This window comes from Sciurus carolinensis, chromosome 1 (assembly GCF_902686445.1).
Source record: "Sciurus carolinensis chromosome 1, mSciCar1.2, whole genome shotgun sequence".
Classification (NCBI taxonomy): Eukaryota; Metazoa; Chordata; class Mammalia; order Rodentia; family Sciuridae; genus Sciurus; species Sciurus carolinensis.
In genome coordinates this window covers 126211240-126230291 of record NC_062213.1, presented here as the reverse complement: position 1 = coordinate 126230291, position 19052 = coordinate 126211240, and the positions used below count along the sequence as shown (strand labels likewise).

The 19052-nt window shown below is 31.6% G+C and overlaps 1 protein-coding gene across 5 annotated transcripts in view; it reads left to right on the top strand.

Annotated features, from left to right (window-relative positions):
- Positions 1 to 19052, top strand: part of Ptbp2 (polypyrimidine tract binding protein 2) — a 68982-nt gene that overhangs the window by 35292 nt on the left and 14638 nt on the right. For all 5 annotated transcript variants that reach the window (XM_047557208.1, XM_047557197.1, XM_047557217.1 and 2 more), the window contains exons 6-8: positions 2752 to 2916; positions 3003 to 3113; positions 9760 to 9955. In XM_047557208.1, the coding sequence (XP_047413164.1) occupies positions 2752 to 2916; positions 3003 to 3113; positions 9760 to 9955 (472 nt within the window). The remainder of the gene's footprint in view (positions 1 to 2751; positions 2917 to 3002; positions 3114 to 9759; positions 9956 to 19052) is intronic.

The following is a 19052-nucleotide window of genomic DNA, read 5'->3' as shown; positions in this document are numbered from 1 at the left end:
AAGACAAATGTGCATGTGTATTCGACTGGTGAATGCATTGCTACTCTGTTTACCTTTTAAGCAGAGTGGCAAACAGAATTATACCAGTCAATGAGTGTGCAATGAAAGGTTATAGTGGCAGTAGTTATGCAGTAAAATATGGTAGTTTTCTCCATTTCTCCTACATAAATTGCTCAGACACTGTCATCTCTTGACTGTATTACTACATCAGTTAGTTTCCTTACCAGCCTACTTTTCTTTTCCTTCTTGGTTGTATTCTCCCTAGTATAGCCAAGTCCATCTTTCTAAAGCACATAAACCCAACAAAGTTATTCCTCTGCAGCAGGTCCTTTACATGAATAAAGATGCATTCCAAGGTGACTACTATATACATTTTCTGTCTTGTGGTCATCTGTTTGCCTGTACTTCTGTCTCAAAAAGTAATGATGGGTTCTCTCTAACTTAACATGGTTTCCCTTAATTTCAGTCTTTTACTGCCACTGTGTTCTCAGCCCTACATGGAATAGTGTGCTCACTCCATACTTACATGGCCAGTTGTTGAATACCTTCAGATCGCCCTCTAGTTGTTTATTTTTCTAGAAAACTGTCCCTGATCCACAAATAGTGGATTAGGCTTCAAGGTTTTTAATGCAGATTAAAATTACAGTAGGATACTACCATATACATAGTAGATTGACTAACATTACAAAAATATGTATTATCAAGTGTTTGGTGTTAATGTAGAGAAGCTAATGTACAAGGGAATGGGAGTATAAATTGGTAGAATCATTTTTGTAAAACCCGAAATATCTACTAAGATTGAGCATATGCATGTCTTTGACTTAGTAAATCTACTCCTAGTTATGTATTTGAGAGAACCTATTATATATGTGAATCAAAAGATTCATTCAAGAAAGTTTACAGAACATTATGTATAATAATCCAAAGGTGGAAGTAAGCCAAGTATTCAGCAACAGTAGAATGAATTTTGGTGTATTTTTTCAGTGGAATACTGTGTGACAATGAGAATGATAAGCTATTGGTACCTGCAAAACATAGATGTTCATCATAAATAATGTTTATTGAAAGAGGCAAGATGAAAGCAGAATCTATATGGTATTACTTCCATTTATACAACCATGACCAGACATGAGTTCAACTTCTAGAGTATTAATGTTCTTTTTTTTAAATAGGGGTAATCATTTTACAGAGATGTTCAGTTTATGATATTTTATTGAGCACCATTCATAGGATTGGAGTCCTTGTCTATGTATATGTATTTTTTCCCTTCCACTACTGGGAACTCGAGCCAGGGGTCTATACCACTGAGGCATATCCCCAGCCCCTTTTATTTTTAATTTCAAGACAGGGTCCAAGGCATGTCTCAGACTTGGAAACCTCTTGCTAAGCCTCCTGAGTTGCTGGAATTATAGACATGTACCACCACACCTAGTTTTCTGTGTATATGTAACATTTTGACAAGTTCAGTAAAAATCTAGATTAGCCAACTTTACTGCATGAATAGAAAAATAAACATATATGAAGTCATTTGTTACTGATATGAGAGAATGCAGTCGTTTGGCCAAAAAAGGAAGATGGAGAACAATGAATAATAATGAGGGGGGGTAAAGTGTGAAATGAATGCATGCATGCATATATGCCTGTATATGTATGGCTATTCTGGAATAATACCCAAGATCATTTTTGGTGTTGGGATAATAAGGGAAAACAGACTTTATTGACAGTGACAAAAGAAACTTCACCTTTTGTTTTAGTTGTTGAATTGTATACCATGAGCATTTGATTCCCATTTTTTAAAAAGCATTTCATGATTTGTAACAGTATAGGTTAGTGCTTTTCTAAGTTGTTTTATTTTGTACTTGTTATTGTAGATAAGTATATGTTAAGAACATGAGCACTAAAAAAACTTTTGCAGTGAACTAGTTAAAATAATTAAAACAAGTGCTCTGGAAATCTTTTAAAAATACTTTCTATAGTAACATTAAGGTGTCTATTATAAACATTCATCATGTCTTAAAATATTGGGTTTAAATTGAGTTACTTGAGCTAATATATGTTAATAGTTCAGTGTTTAATTAGTATTTAAATGGTGGGACTTGTCTAGATACTTCTTATGTATCAAGCAACATGATCCTTGATATTTCAGTAAAATGAGCATTCTTATTTATTCTTATGTATAATAATTATTTGCTTTGCTGTGTGTTTTCTAACCTCAGATAAGGTAGGAAGAATTATTTTCTTACCAGAAATCTGTCAGAGTAATAGAAAAGGTGTATTAGTAATAAGGGCAGTATTTTGGTGCATTAAACATTTGTTTGACAGATTTCATAACACTACTGTATTTTTTCAGTTTTATGTTAATTTTTCACATTTAAAGCTCAGTTTCTTGTAATAATCTATCATAAGTGTTATAAGTTCTTTTGGATAATCCAGTAGTTTCTTTATTGAGATTTGCTGTGTACTTATTTTATGGAATGAATAATGTTAGGTTAAAGTATTATTGTTTTCTAAAAGTTTCTGTTGAAAACATTCTTGGTCATATAGATATATCAAACTACATCATGCTCTTTCAAGAATAAATTTATATTGCCTATTTTCACTTCTTTGTTCAACATTGGTGCCAAAACCTAGATACATTTTTGAAATAATACCAGTAGAGTACTTGAATTACAGACAGGCCATAGTACAACATGTAACAAAGTATAAGTGAGAATAATGAGTGTTTTTAAACTACTTTCTTTACATTTTCAGCGTGCACAAGCAGTGCTTCAAGCTGTGACAGCTGTCCAAACAGCAAACACTCCTCTTAGTGGCACCACAGTTAGTGAGAGTGCAGTGACTCCAGCCCAGAGTCCAGTACTTAGAATAATTATTGACAATATGTACTACCCTGTAACACTTGATGTTCTTCACCAAGTAAGTTTAATTTGCATACTTATCTATAAATAGGAGAAATAGTAATAGAGTAGAGAAATAATATTTTACTTTTAATGTTTTAACAGATATTTTCTAAATTTGGTGCTGTATTGAAGATAATCACTTTTACAAAAAACAACCAGTTTCAAGCTTTGCTCCAGTATGGTGATCCAGTAAATGCTCAACAAGCAAAACTAGTAAGTCTAGAACTTCTTTTGAGATAGTGGTATTTTTTCCATTGATTTTATTTATATATATAAATAAATATATATTTTTATATATATATATATTTGATGATGTACCTATATATAGTTATAAATAGGTATTTGTGATATATATAGATGCATACATATATAATGTATTGATCCTTATGTAATTTAATAATACACATAGCATTGTAGATGGTAAAAATACTAACATAATTTTAGGGTACCTTAATCATTAGCATAAAAATGTATATTTTTAAGGACAATCATAACTCATTATCTGTAATACAGACTTGAATTATTTTACATTTTTGTTTTAGGTGGAAAGTTTTGTACTGTTGAGAAGATAGTAGGTGTGTATTGTGCATGCACACCTTTATGAAGATTTTTTGTAGTTTCCAGTGGAAGTTTCAAAGTAATTTTGAGATTGTTTGGATGAAATATATCACTATAGGTATAGCTCAATTGCTGTGATAGCTTCTGATTTAAGACTATATCTTAATATGCTTTTAAAGATTTCCTTTTTTAAGAAAGAGTTTCTAAATAGATTCTGCTTTTTTATTCATATCTTTTTTGTCATTTTTATATATGGAGGGGAAGAGATTACTAAAGAAGTAAAATTTGTGTTATCCTGCCATTGAAAACTACCATGCTAGTATATTTTGCTTACAAATAGCCAAATCTTTTTTGTGTATCTTACTTAATTCTATCGTCTCTTTAAATTCCTGTGCCATATAGTCTCATTATTATTATTCTGCTAATTAAACCATTAAAATACATTATGAAACCATTAAATCTTTATATACCTTTGCCATAGCTCATTTTCTTTCTTTCCCTTACTTTCAGACTAATTATGGTTTCTAGTATTATAGTGCTTCTTCCAGATCAAGGTTATTTATTTGGAACTCAGGCCATTTTTGACTTTTGTTTCATTGAATTTCCATTTTCAGTATCTCATTTGGGGAGTAAAAATAGTTTTAGGTAACAAAAGTCTGTCCTCCTAATAATAGTATAATTTTAATAGTTTCCCAAGTACTGTTATCTCATTTTTTTCAGACCATTATTCTGTGTTTTAAGGAGAATAGTGTGTTTTCCCCCTCTTTTGTTATAAAATGATGCTACAATTTAAAAAGGTGAATTCCTTATAATGCACAGTCTGTAAGGTAGACATTTTTTCAGGTCCCTTTCAGACATTTCTTCAAGATGTTGCTACTCAACTGGTTCCCAGGTTATATAAACTCATCTTATTATGCTTTCCTTTTCAGACACAGGTTAACTATTAGCATTCTTTTTTCCCCAAAATAATGATTTTTGTCATGCACTGACCTCCCAATGCTGGAAATAATTTTGTATACATTGAGTTACCAAAATCAGTGTGACATGAGGTTTTAGCACTAGGAACAATATAGAAACCATTGTTTTAACAGCATTTTTTTTTTTGCAATCGCAATCTTATTTTAAAATGGTATACACTTTTCTTGATGTGGAATATTTTCTTTGCCCTTTTCTTCTGATCCAGAGGAAAATTATTTAGTAAAGAAACAGGGAAATAGGATTTGATTAGAAGTTATAGTGCATTTGGGCTATAATTCTCACAGGAAAAATATATGTATGTCTTGTCTGAAGTAATGTAGTTACATTTAATATTATGATACAAGAGTGCCTCAATTATGTTGAGTTTGAGATTTTCTTTTAACCAGTCTTCTGTGTGCTGATAAAAAGTGTTACACTACAGGTGTTTGTGTACGTTTATCTTTACTCACTTATATCTTCTCTATAAAGATCTAAAATTGTAATTAATTCTAAGAGAGTAGATGAGTATGTTGTTAAATGCATGTTCTATATTCTCATAGTTGAACTCATTTCATGGCACTCAAGAAGGTAAAAGGTGTTTATTTTCCAAGCTTCCTTGCCCCATATTATAAAAACTTTTCATAACTCACTCATCTGCATTCTTCATACCTGCATCAAGGCTGTACTTAAAGAATATTGCATATCATATTATCTGGTAATTGATGTCAGTTAAATTCATGAGCATCATTTACAAATAGGCCTTCTGTTCCTGCTTGAAAAATCTATTTCCTTCAATCAGCCTGTTTTTTTTCACAAGGACCAGATCAGATAGAAACTTCTCCTTCCATTGTGTATCTACTCACTCTTGCTTATTTGCAGAAAAGCATCAGATGGAAACTCCATTGATTTTGTTTTTTTCAAGATCTAATATCTGCACCTATCTTTCTTTTTCAATAAAAGGCATAGATATTTATTTGCCTAAGATCAGTAAAAAACAGATCCCATCTTCTGCCGCCTCCTAAGACACTTGATGCTATCTGCCATCTCTTCTCTTTTATTTTTCTCTCTATTGGCTTCTTCTTACCAGTAGGTTCAGACATACTCAGACCTCTTATATTTTACATTTACCTCAACTTCATATATCTCTCCATCTATAATTCTAGATACCTTTCCATCTATCACCCAGTCTTTCCTCTCCCTTTGATTTATAACCAGACTTCTTAAATAAGCTGTCTTTGCTGTTTATGACTTTAATATCCTCCTTATTTTTCTACTTAGTATAATTTGATTTCAGCCCTGTTTACCCAAATTAGTCTTCTGAGTGTCACCAGTGATCATTAGAGTACCTAAATCCCTATAGTAGTAGTATTCAGTATTATATGCAGTTAACATTTGACACAGTAGGTCACTGTTTTAACATTTTCTTTACTGGTCTCTTTGACACTTCTCATCTAGATTTATCCTCTCTGGGTATTTCTTGTCACATTCTTCTGCCTGGGAAGCCTCATCTACTCTCCAGCTCAGTTATACATAGTATTCACATTATTTGCTCTAGCTCAGACCTTTCCTCAGTGACCCCAGACTAAGAATGCAGTAAACCATTGGACGCTTTCAAACCAAGTATTATTCAACTTTGGTTTCTGGCATTCCCTATGTCACAGTACAAGGTACCAACTTCAGTCTCTTTAGCAAGCCAGAAAACATAGAATTATTCCTCTTTCTTCCAGTCTAGCACCAAAGATTGATTCTAGCTCATAAATGTGTATTCGAATCTGATCAGTTGTCTCCAGCTGTCCTGTTACTATCCTTGTCTAAACAGGTATTGGTCAGAGTGCTGATAGCTGAGGCTTTGGGGGCTTGTGCCTAAGAACAAATCAGCATACCTCCAGCTACAGTATGCCAAGTATTAATATTGATATAAATTATGACACAATTTCTTATCTTCATGCAGTATGGCTTGTGCTGCTGGTTCATGAACTTTTTCTTGAGTAGCCCTGGTCTAAGCCATTGTCTCAGAAATCTCTGCTTAATTGGTCTTTTGACTAAATTCACCACTTTGGCATCTTCCCCTACCCCATTATTTTTCCACAGGGTACTGAGAATATTCCCAACTTAAAGTCTTATTTCTTCTATTCTTAGTGCCTTTCAGTGACTGACTTTTGTCCTTTGGGATAAAGTCTAAAGTCATTAACATGACCTATGAGATTATAAATCATTACTTAACTTGACTCTCCTATCTCATCTCCCCCTCTTTGGTTCTATTGAACTTTAAATAACTTGCATATGCTGTGTTTTTTCTGATCCGTTAGGTTTACAACTTGTCATTCCATTTGCTGAAACTGCTTTCTCATCTCCTTTTGCTCAACTTCTGCTTATCTTCCTTTTTTAAGTATCAGTTTAGAAGCCTTATCTCAGAAAGTTCTTCCTTATCACCTGGATTAGATCTTTTTTGGAGGGCAGGGGGATACCAGGGAATGAACTCAGGGACACTGGACCACAGAGCCACATCCCCAGTCCTATTAGTATTTTATTTAGAGATAGGGTCTCACTGAGTTACTTAGCACCTTGCTTTTGCTGAGGCTGACTTTGAACTCAGCATCCTCCTGCCTCAACCTGCGTAGCTACTGGAATTACAGGCATGCCACCACCATACCTGGCATGATCTTATAATTTGTTAAATGTCTGTATTTTCTGTCAGGTTATATATTGGAGTGGATACCATGTCAACTTTGTTATCTGTTACATTTATTGAACATTGACATTTAGGTTGATAATCAAAAGTCATACAATCCTAATTATCAGAAAATAGCTGCTATTTACATTTATGAAACAAAATGCCTTGATATCTTTTAGAAAAGTCTTATTGATGTTTTTGAGTATGAGGTGTAAGCAGATAGCCTTTCCCTTGGCTTTATATTTTATTTATTTTTTGTGGTAATGGGGATTAAACCCAGGGGCACTACTACTGAGCCCTTTTTAAATTTTTTTAATTTTTAGACAGGGTCTTGGTAAGATGCTGAGGACCTTGTGAATTTGTGATCCTCCTGCCTTAGCCTCCTGAATTGCTGGGATAACATGTGTGTACCACCACATCTAGCTTCCTTGTCTAAAAAATGTAGCTTTTATGTTTTTGAGGAATAAAATGAATACATGAAAATACTGCAGTTTTTTAAAATAGACATGATGTAATCTCCTTTCACCTGACTTAAAAAAATTTTTTTATGTGGCTAAATTACAATACACATGATTAGAAAACAGCTCGCTCCTTTTTGTTTTTGTTATGAGAAACAGCTTTTCATAAGCGTTACTAATCTCTTTCATTTAGGATTATCTCTAATAGTATCTTTTGGAAGTTTTTGCATATGGTCATTTTAGCATACTTCTGGATTCTTTTTTAACTATTCCTTTTGGGAGGTTATACATTATCAGTTACTATAAAAATAAAGTGAAATATTTGCAAAAAAAGAGTGTATCATTTATTTAAAATTTTTTCGAGTGACCTAACGTATCTTTTCTTACATTTTTAGGCAAACATTCTCTTTCACATCTGCTTAATTCTACTTACCCTTTTTGCATTCACTCTTTATGTATTCCACATTCATATTAATGAAAGATTTATTATGAAATCCATGATTTAGAATATTTTAGGAAAATCCTGCATGATCTTTTAGTGTAGAGTTTTATGTTGGTAAATAAAGAGTCTTACGTATTTTATCAGTGTTACAAGCTTAATATTATGTTCTTGATTTTGATGTTTTTTCCTGACTTGCTAAAAAGTAGTTAGTAAGATAGTTAAAGAATTTGGAACTTAAGTTTTCTCTAAGCATTTGTAAAATCTATTCCCCAAGAATCATCTTCATAAAAATAAGTTATATAAATAAATAGTAAACATTGAAACAAAATAGAAATTTTTTGAGACTGTTCATATTTTTAATCTACACACAGTGTTTCATTGTGCTGTTTTAACTGCATTGTTTCTTAACATGTTTCTTGCATTTGGTGATCATATTTTAATTATAAATTTTAAATTCACTATGAAATTTTTTTTCCTGGTTGTTTCTGTTTTCAGTCAAAGCTGTGATTAAGAGTTGACATATTTGAAATATCTTATTGAAGAGTATGTTGCTTTTACTATCAAAAACTTTGTGTTAGCAAGATCACTGAATTCCCTTTTGCTGAACCATAGGACTTATATGTGTGTTTCTATTTTTTCTTGGGTGTTGTAGATACATGAGCTTGAAGTGTGCTTGCATATGTATATTTTTAACTTGATTTTTCCCCCTACTATGATCACCTTACTTCATCTAGCTACTGAAAATTCCTGGATTCTTGTTTACATGTATCCTTATTTTCCTCTGTTGCAGACAGTTTTAATTTAGTTCTTGTTTGCTTTTTCCTCCAACTCTTATACCTTAGGTATAATTGCGTAATTTTCACCTACATAAAGATTTTTCTAAAAGTTAAAAAGGAAAATGTCAAAAGTTTCTAGGAGACTTTCTAACAGTTGGAAAAATCATTGTTGATAATTTGATAGTTTACTTCTATATTGCTTAGAAATTAGCTCTCAAAAGACTTTGAATTTAGTAATTTTTTGTCAGTACTTTAATTTTAGCATTAACCTAGATGACTCAAAGCTAGGTCTTTTCTTACAAAGTATCATTTTCTCTTTGATATTATTGTAATAGTAACCTAAGAGTAATTTTGTTATCTATTTTTTATTATTTATATATTGTATACAGACATTCTATTATTTTGTTCATGTTTTCTCTATATAAATACTACATGAGTAAATGAATACCCATTTTCAATGGTTTGTTTGCCTTTACAGCAGGGTATTGGATTAATTTATATTATAATGACTGGTAAAGTTGACACTTGGCTTCTACTTTTATGTGATGGTAGGTACCTTACTTAACCCAAATGGAATTCAAATCCCAATGTGTATGAAGTCCCTTTAAGATGAATTTTCACCAGTGGTTTATAATGGATGAATTTCTGTTGAAATTAGTTTTTAGGTTTTTAACTTGGTAAATATAATTGTATAAAAACTCAGTTTTGTGTATTGAGGAAAAAAATTTTTTTCAGAGAATGAGAATATTTGAATGAATTACAAGATTTGTGTAAGATTTGTATAAGCAACTATAGAGGTTTATTCTTTCAGTAATTATGACATGTTTGTTCTAATGAAAATTTTCTATTTAAAGAAAATAGTGCTTGGTGGAAATTAATACATTTTCAGTGAGAACAGTACAGTATGATGTTTGAAATTTGCATCCTTTTCCCTGTTTTTGCTAATTTCCATTCCTTATTAAAGATCACTGATGTATTTTATTCACTTTTTCAGGCCCTAGATGGTCAGAATATTTATAATGCTTGCTGTACCCTAAGGATTGATTTTTCCAAACTTGTGAATTTGAATGTAAAATACAACAATGATAAAAGTAGGGATTATACTCGACCTGATCTTCCATCTGGAGATGGGCAGCCTGCATTGGACCCAGCTATTGCTGCAGCGTTTGCCAAGGAGACATCCCTTTTAGGTATGATTTTTATTGTCTCTTCCACTTTCTCCCATTTTGTTAAATGGAACAGTGCCTGTTAAACTCCAGTAAGTATAATGACTCATTTGTTTTGGACTTTAATAAATTATGTCAGGTTTCATGACCTTTTGTTTTTAGGTGAGAAGGCATATGAATGCTGTTAGAAAAAAACTAAAGTATTCTTCATAAGTTTAATTAATATTATATTTGTTTGTTCCTTTCACCACCTTATCTTCTCTCCCATGTCACTCTCCCAAAACAAAAGAAGAAAAGTTCTGTTAAAAAAAATCATAGTTTTTAATAAAGTGTTTATGCTTCAAATTTGATGTCATATTTTCTGTGTCTAAGTCTAGGCAAAGTCCTTTGTTCCTATTCTTTAGGGCAACATCTGATTGTTTTAATTTAGTGCTACATGGAAACAGTGATGTGTTAACAAACAAAGCATGTAACCGGAGTCTGTGTAGATTTTTTGAAGCATTATTTTACCCTCTTTTCAAAAATGATGTAAACTGGAAATTTTCTATAAAACATATTTTGCTATTTGCATTTTCTCTTATCATTTACCCTTTACCTTGTCTATAATGGATTTGAGCTATCTAATACAGTATAAAAATATGCAACTGATAGTTGATGGGGTAAAAAGAAAAATAAGGCAAAATGTTATTTTGTAAAATGAACATACTGATTTATAGCTTACGTGGAATTTTAGCTTAATTTTGTGTATTTGGAAAATTGTTTTGGTGTTTGTAACATCTTTAAATCACTATTGTTTTCCATATGAAATCCAAGATTGATGGTTGACAAACTAGCTCTTGAGTTTAGTTTATGTCCATCATTTTAAAAAGTGTTAATGAAGTGATTCTTGAAAATATATATTTACTATGGAGATGTAATATTAATGCTATTCATTTGTAAGTGTATATCTATAAATGTTTCATATGTGGAATGAGAAACTAGAATGTGCTATTGAGCTATTGATACTTGAAACTAATTCTGATGACTTCAAACAAAACTTACCCTTTAATATTCTGATATGTCTTGCATAAGCCATAGTATTTATCATGACTGTAATAGAAACTAGGTTGCTAACATTCCTTCCATACAGAATCTCTCTTGCTATGTGGGCCTAGTTGAATTGAAACCTCAATTCCTTCAGTTTGGCTTGCAAGTTAATGTCATTGACTATATCGTAGTATGTAGTTTTTAAAGACAAAGTCAAGATTGACATGGTAATAAACGATACATGATCCATGCTTTTAGTTCTTACTATTATTGAACTCTAATTTGTATTAATTTATAGAAGAAAATAGAATCAACATTTACTTTGTGAGTAAATAGATTAGGCATTCTGCCAGGCGCTTGGCATATATGTTATTGAATCCTTAAAATAGTCAAATAAAGTAGATGTTAGCAGTAAGGTTTTGTGGTTTCTGAAAAGTTTAAAAATTCATGTGCAGCTCATTAAAGAAACAATTTAAGGATAAAATACCAAGAAACTAATCTAGCATCAAACATGAACCATAGTAATCACTTCTTTGGACTCTTAAGCATCTATGTGTTTCTCATTTGGTTATGCTTGGATGTGTTTGGATTCCGAGTAGAATCATATTTAGAAGTTACCTGATTGTTCTGCTAGGGAATTTATCACTGTTTTCTCCCTGTGATCTTGGGAGACTTGGGTGAAATTTTTTAAAGATGTAATAAATCCTAAAACAAATCAAAACCCTTGCACAATTAACTTGTTTTACTTTATACTTCTCTTCATTTTTTTTTAATTACAGTTTTGCATTAAGCACACGTAAATGTCTCAGGTTTTTTGTTTTGCACACAGTGCCTTTGATCAGACACATGTCCACCTTATGCATGTTAGGCAGACTACCATTGAGCTAAGTTGTTTTGTTCTTTTTTTTGTTGCTGTTGTTACTGTTGTTTTTTTTTTTTTTTTTTTCCTTTTTTAGTGTGGAACGCATGGCCTCAAATATTGTAGGCAAGTGCTCTGCACTGAGCTCCATCGCCAGCCTCATTGCTTAGTTCTTAATAAATTTGGCTAGTGCTGGGGTTGTAACTCAGTGGTAGAGCGCCTACCTTGCATGTGAGGCACTGGGTTTGACCCTCAACACCACATAAAAATAAACAAAAATTTAAAAAAAGGTATTGTGTCCAACTACAACTAAAAATATTAAAAATAAAAATAAAAAAAAATTTATCTAGTGTCTTCTTCCAGTTCTATGTTGAATTTTTTTAATACCATATTTTGTTTTAGCATTTCTGCATGATAAGAAAAAGGAAAACATTTTGTGGTGAAAAGGTGGTGAATTCACCTTTCCTAAATACCTTAATCTTTTACCTGTTTTAATGGTTTTGTATCTTTTTATACCTGAAGTTTTATTTTAAGCATTCTAAATTACTTTGAAAGTAGGTGAATTGGACCTTAAAAATCAAATAACAGATTCTTTAGTATTGATTATAAGAGATAACCACTCATTTTGATATTTTCTGTGAAAATACATTTTTATAGAAAATTAAAGTCATACTGTAATTGTAATTTTGTGGTTTTTTTTTTTAGAAATTGTAATTTTGATTAGAACTTTTTAAAAATAATAATTATATACCTGCACATTATATTGAATATATCATACCTTTGAAAGATGTTTAGTCTACTTTTGTACATCTTATTAAAACAACCTATACGTGATTTTTTTTGCCCTTCAAATTATTTCCTTAGATTGGATTTTTAGAACAAGAATTATTGAGTCAAAGAAACTGTTAAAATCTATTGATGATATTGGAAAGTTCTTCCCAGAGGGACAGTATAATTTAAGCTAATATGAATGGTGTATAAGGCTGGTTATTCTACTTCCATAAGATATTAATTTGATACGAAAGTATCTGTTTAATATGTTATGAACTAGTTTGCTTCTTTTTTAATTGGCTGAGTCTGAAACCCAGGACAGCCTCACATATGCTAGGCAAGCACTGTATCACAGAGCTATATCCCCAGCTCAAGTTTGCAAATTTTAGATACTTACTTTATAATTGTTGAATATGTTGTCTGGATTCTTTCTATTGGGTTATGTAGTTATTACAAAGTACTTATTAAGGATTTATGTTCATTATTTGGTATCTCTTTAAATAATTCATCTCAATAGAAAATTATCCATTTGCAGGACACAAATGTAAAGTGATACTATTATTAAATATTTAGAATCGTTCACTTTATTTCGTGTGTGTGTACGTCTGTGTGTCTATTCGTCTAGCCACTTGACTATATTTCTTTACCTTCAAATCAGTATTACAAATTTTAAACCATTATTTCTTAAAACTACCATTTATACCTGGTTTGCCTTTTTCCTTTAGCGCTGGGATCACAGTGCCTCAGAAAATGTCATTTATCCAGTCTGAAGACAGTGCTTTATAATTAGTTAGAAATCTGACATCTAAATGCATAATCACAAATCTGGCAGTCTATTAGTCATTCACATATTCTATTTCAAAGAACAAGGTGGTCAAAAATCCTTGAGATTATAAATTAAGACATCGTAATAATGATCATTTTGTCATGTTAAAAAGTGTAGTTAATTTATTAAGGGGTAGATCACTTTTAGAAGAATTGCTGGAAGTAATTTTTCTTGATCTTGTTGTCTGTATTTAAAAATTAGGATAGATAATGCATCAAAAGAATACTTCCTTTAGAGTTTTTTTATGTACTTTAAATAAAATAATAACCTTTATTATCATATAGTCTTAAAAGGTAAACTTTTTGTTGGCAGTCTGATGGCAATTTTTAACAGTCATAAACCTTTTTTTAAATGAAAGTAAATAGCCCTTAATTAGTGTTAACCAAACTTTTGCTGCACATTGAAATCACCAGGCCCTGCCCCACCCAAACTCAGAATTACTGGGAGTGATTGGTCCAGGATATTAATTTTTTTTTTTAAGATTCCACGATTGTTTACTATGTAAGGAGTGTTATAAATTACTGCTGTAGAAAAAAGTTTTCTTTTTTTTTTAGATGCTAAATTTTAGCTTTTCAGTAAAGTTGTTAATGGTGACTTCAGAAAAAGACTTTCTATCCATTGAGCAATATTTTATTAATCTAGTCCTGTCATTTAAATCTGTCTTGGTACAGTGCTGCGAATATAGTGTTACTTCGCTGTTAAGCTGAGTTTACTGTGTTTTCTATGTATGATGCATAAGATTTGCAAACAAATTTATTTTTAAATGATTTTTGAAAGTTTTCTGTTACTTTGAAATGCACTGTCCCCATAGTAATATTATAAAACTTTTAAATTAATGATTTCACTTACCATATACTAATAAAATAAATCCCAAATACCCATCATTTGGTATAGTAGTGCTCACACTTTTTTTTCTATTGTTATTTAAAGCTAATCTTGATATCATGACTATCATCTCAGATATTACTATAGTATCTCTAAAATAATTTCATTTTCTTACCAAGTCATATGATCATCACATTTAACTAAACTGACAAATGACTTCTTTATTACCAAATACCCACCCCATAAGTCTTCTATTTCCAACTCAGATCCATTGATTTAATGAAGTAACAGTTATTGTTCTAGAAAGTTCCACAATTTAAAGGTCTGTTTCTCTGTAGTATGTTAATTTGTTTCTGTTTGCTGCAGTGTGTAAACTGGAAGTTAGCTCCCAAAGCTAGATTACATTCAGATTGTTTTTTTTTTTTTTTTTAAGTAAAAATATAAGTGTTTATGATATGTCATTTTTTTCTCAGTAAGAGGCATATAACATCTGGTTACCCCACTTTTAGTGATTTTAGTGATGTTTTAAGATTGGTTGTGGTACTGGGTGTGGTGGTACAGCCCTGTAATCCCAGCTACTACTCAGGAGGCTGGATCAGGAGGATCCCAGGTTCAAAGCCTGCCTCAGCATCCTAGCAAGACCCTGTCTCAAAATTGAAAAAAATAAGTAAAAAGAGCTGGGGATGTATGTAGATCAGTGGTTAAAGTGTCCGTGGGTTCAGTCCACCATTCAAAAAAAAAGGTTGTGGTTTGCAGTGGCGACATTGATCTCTCCATTTTATTTTCTACTGATGGTTTCTGCCTTAATTTATTATACTGAAAAGAAGATATGAAGATTTTTCCCCCTAATATATGTGTTCTGTCTAGATAATTGAAAATACAAAATGGAACTTTCCTTTATGAGCTAGAATTGTTTACCTAAATAACAGTTTGTGCAATGCAGTTAAATTCTTAAATTTATATGCTAATTTCAAGTGGAAGAAGTTGTGCCCAACTTTTATTTCTGGTTAAATATTTAAACCAGTTTATGATGGGTACAGCATTGATTCTTTCCCATGTCTGCTTTAAATTTTAGAAACTGTTGTTCCCAGGTTCTGATAGCCCCAGAGTGGATGAGATGGTGACCTTAGCCTAAAAGTGAACAGTTTTATTATTTTAAAATTTTATTTATTATTATTTAATGTAATTATTTTCTACCTCAGCTGCCCAAAAATGGAAGAGAAGAGAATAAAGGACTAAACAAAGTTAATTGAAATTTAGACAAGTTTCTCTCAAAACGAAATCTATTCCCATATAATAAAAATCTAGGAATTGTAATATTTTCTTAGCAAACACCAGTAGGTCATTTCTTACAGCTAAATATGAGAAGAAAATAGCCTCCAGTATGACTGAATTGTTCAGTAAAAGGTTTAACATCCTTTAGATGTTCTTTTTTTCTTGTATACATGTATGTGTGTAATCTGCATATTTTGAATATGATTCTACAAGATATACAGAAAAATGCCTTTTGTTGAACATTGCTGTATATTTGCTTTTATATTCCCTCACAGTGAAGTAATGAAAGGAAAAACTACAACACGAGACAAATTAGAAATTAGCATTGTAGCAGTTAGGTAATAGTACCCATGTATGTTTTTGAAATACATAATGCCTATGTATTTTCATTTTGTATGTGTATTTTAATGAGATTCATTGTTTCATATTATTTAATAAATTTGAGGCTGTGCAGAGTTTCACTATCCTTCAAAGATGCTGTTGACTAAATTTTTTTTACTGAACAGAAGAAAATTTCTTAAAACTACAGCTGAGAACAATATAATGAGTAAACACAATGGCTTAGTTTAATAAAGACCATTAAGGGCTAGAGTTTTTGAATAGTTTCAGAGCTTAGAAAGAATGGAACTATTGTTTGGTATTTTCATAAATTAGTTAAGGCTGCTTTCAGTTTATTGTAATGTAGGCAATTAAGTACTTTCCTAAAGAGAAACCCCAGTGGAAAGAGTTATGAAGATACATATATACCAGTTTCTAAGAAGTAGGGTCGTTGAGTACTTTGGAAGTATGGACTGCAGCCATACTGTTTATGATATAAACAGTAGAAGATAAAGTTATTTTATCAATTTAACCTATTTATTGACCATATTCTCAATAAAATGTCATTACTGTAGGACAAAAGTGTTATTCATAAGTCACCTTTTGAGTATCCCAGGTAGAATTTTGCATGAAGTTCTTAATGACCAGTCTTTCTGTTTCTATCTTTTCTCTCTCTTTCTCTTTTCTTTTTCTTTGTCTTTCTTTTTTTCTTAATTTTTGAGGTTCTCAGATTCTTTTCTCATTTTATTTAGTTGTAGATGGACGCAATACATGATTTTTATGTGGTGCTGAGGATTAAATCCAGTGTCTCACATGTGCTAGGCAAGTGCTGTACCCCTGAGCCACAACTCCAGCCCTTAATGGTCTTTCTTAAACTAAGCCATTGTGTTTACTCATTATATTGTTCTCAGCTCTAGTTTTAAGAAATTTCTTCTGTTTATTAATTTTGTATCTACTATTCTTTACCTTGCCCAAGACAGTCTGTGAGATATTTGAAAACCTTTTCTTATATTCATCCTACACTTAGTATTTTTAAGACCAAATACCTTGAATTCTGTGATAATCAACTCTAGCCTTTGGATACAGAAGATAAGTTTACAATCAGATTGTAGGTTTTTATTTTGAAGAAATTTGTTTTTAAGGGTTGACAGTTATATATGGGATGGCTAAATCAAAGAAAAAATTTTAAAGAAGTAACTTTACTTCTTTACTGCTATTTCTGAATTTAGTAGAAGAAAAACTATGTGTTTATGACCATAGTATAAAATGGGCCTCTAGCCAAAGAGGTAAAAATTATGCATGAGATTTTCACCATCAGCTCCCAAGAAATTATTAGATACATATAGGACATTTTAGATTATATTCTTGATTTTTTTCCCCCGAAATTTTCCTGTCTTTTTTGTTTCCAATCTCTTATTTTATTTCCCTTGTTGGTCTTGTTTTTAATTTAGGAGTGGCATCTCCCCCATCCCCCTGCCCCTTGAACCTGCCCTTTCTATTTTCCCCACTTGTTCAGATTTTCTGATGTCCTTCTTAAGTAACTGCCATGTATATTTCATATTTCTAGAAGGATTCTGCTTCTCCTTGTTGGTATTCTGGCTGATTCATTCATTACACTATTGGAACACTTCTAGGCACTGCAGGGATACAGAATATTAATATTTTTGTTTTCAAACTTGCATTCTGGTGAAAGCATCAAATAAGAATAGTGCAGGCAAACTGAAATAATACATAAGATAAGTATGGTATTAGAACATAACGAGTGCTTTTTTCTTCAAAAGAAATTGAGGGTTTTGTGGGTTAGAAACGCATCAAATGTAACAGGTTGTAGATCATATTTTGGGAGTGGCCAGTGTTATGAGTGACACATGGGGTAATTGGAAAAACGTGAAAGGCAGTAATACTAGAAAAAACTCTATGGGACAAGATCTTCAAAATTATGTGACTGACCAAAAAATTGGTTAAGAACCTTTGCTGTGAATGATAACTGTTTTTAACAATTGAGTAAAACTGATCCGGTGTTTTAATGCACCTACTGTGACTCCAGGCTGTTTGTTGAAAATGGAGACGAGGAATATTAGATAGGAGCCTGTTGGTCAAAGAAAGATATAATTGTGAATCTAAAGTAGAGGCAGAAATGAGAAAATAATGTAGCAATAAATATGGGCAACATTAAATGTAAAAGTAACACTATGTGGCATATTGATATGATTATTTATGAAAATGAAATGTAGAGAACTCTGCCAGACCATATGAAATTTAGTCTAGGATTTAAGAGTTCTGTGGGGTTATGAATTTAGAGATCATAGGTATGATATTGAAGGATCATACAAATAGGATTAAAATTAGAAATGACTTTAATCCAGTAATTATAAGATTATTGACAAGAGTGCATCTCAAATTACAAGAGAACGAGGCTATAAATATGATCTTAAAAATACCTAGTACTGTTTGAAGAAATATGCCACAGAAAGGAAGGAGAAATGGATTGGTAATTTAGGAGTTAAGTGTTACCCAAGGGGAAGTGTTTGCAGTGAGATTGTGTGCATAATGACGGGCTTCAGTTCCAACTTTCCTGAGTTCAAAATCTGATTGGCTTCATTATCTCAGCTTTCACATTTGTAATAGATAGGATCATAATCCCTTTCGTCTAAGGCTATTGTGAGAATTAAATGTGATAAATATTTAAAGAATTTTGCACAGTGCTTGACTTGTAATGATGCTTGTTACATATTAGCCAGTATTTGTTTCTGAAGCTAACTTAAATCCTAGAATTGATTGTAGTGTATTGGATCAAAAGTATAGTAGAAATTTTGAGGATTAGAAAATATGAGTTACTCTTAAGGACCATTGTGAGTCTTAGAGGAATTTTTATTTTATCATGTTCATATAGAAAAAGTTGCCTTCTTTGATGATGGTAGAATAGCAGTTCTGTAAGTAATATTGGGTGGTAAAATTAGTGAATAAAGCATTCTTTTTCTTCCCTTTGGGGAAAGGTTTAGGGAGGTAAAATCAATTTTGAGGGGGTTATTGAAGTTTTTTTATTATGACCAGTTTTACTGTATTTTGAATTATAAAGCAAGCTTGTGATGCAAAATATAGTAACTAATGATAGACAAAAGAGTGGATTCCAGAAGACAAAATAGGTATTGATGGGAAGGTTGGTGGAAAATGAGGAATGGATTGTTTCAAAATTGTCATTTTTGAAAAATAAATTTTTA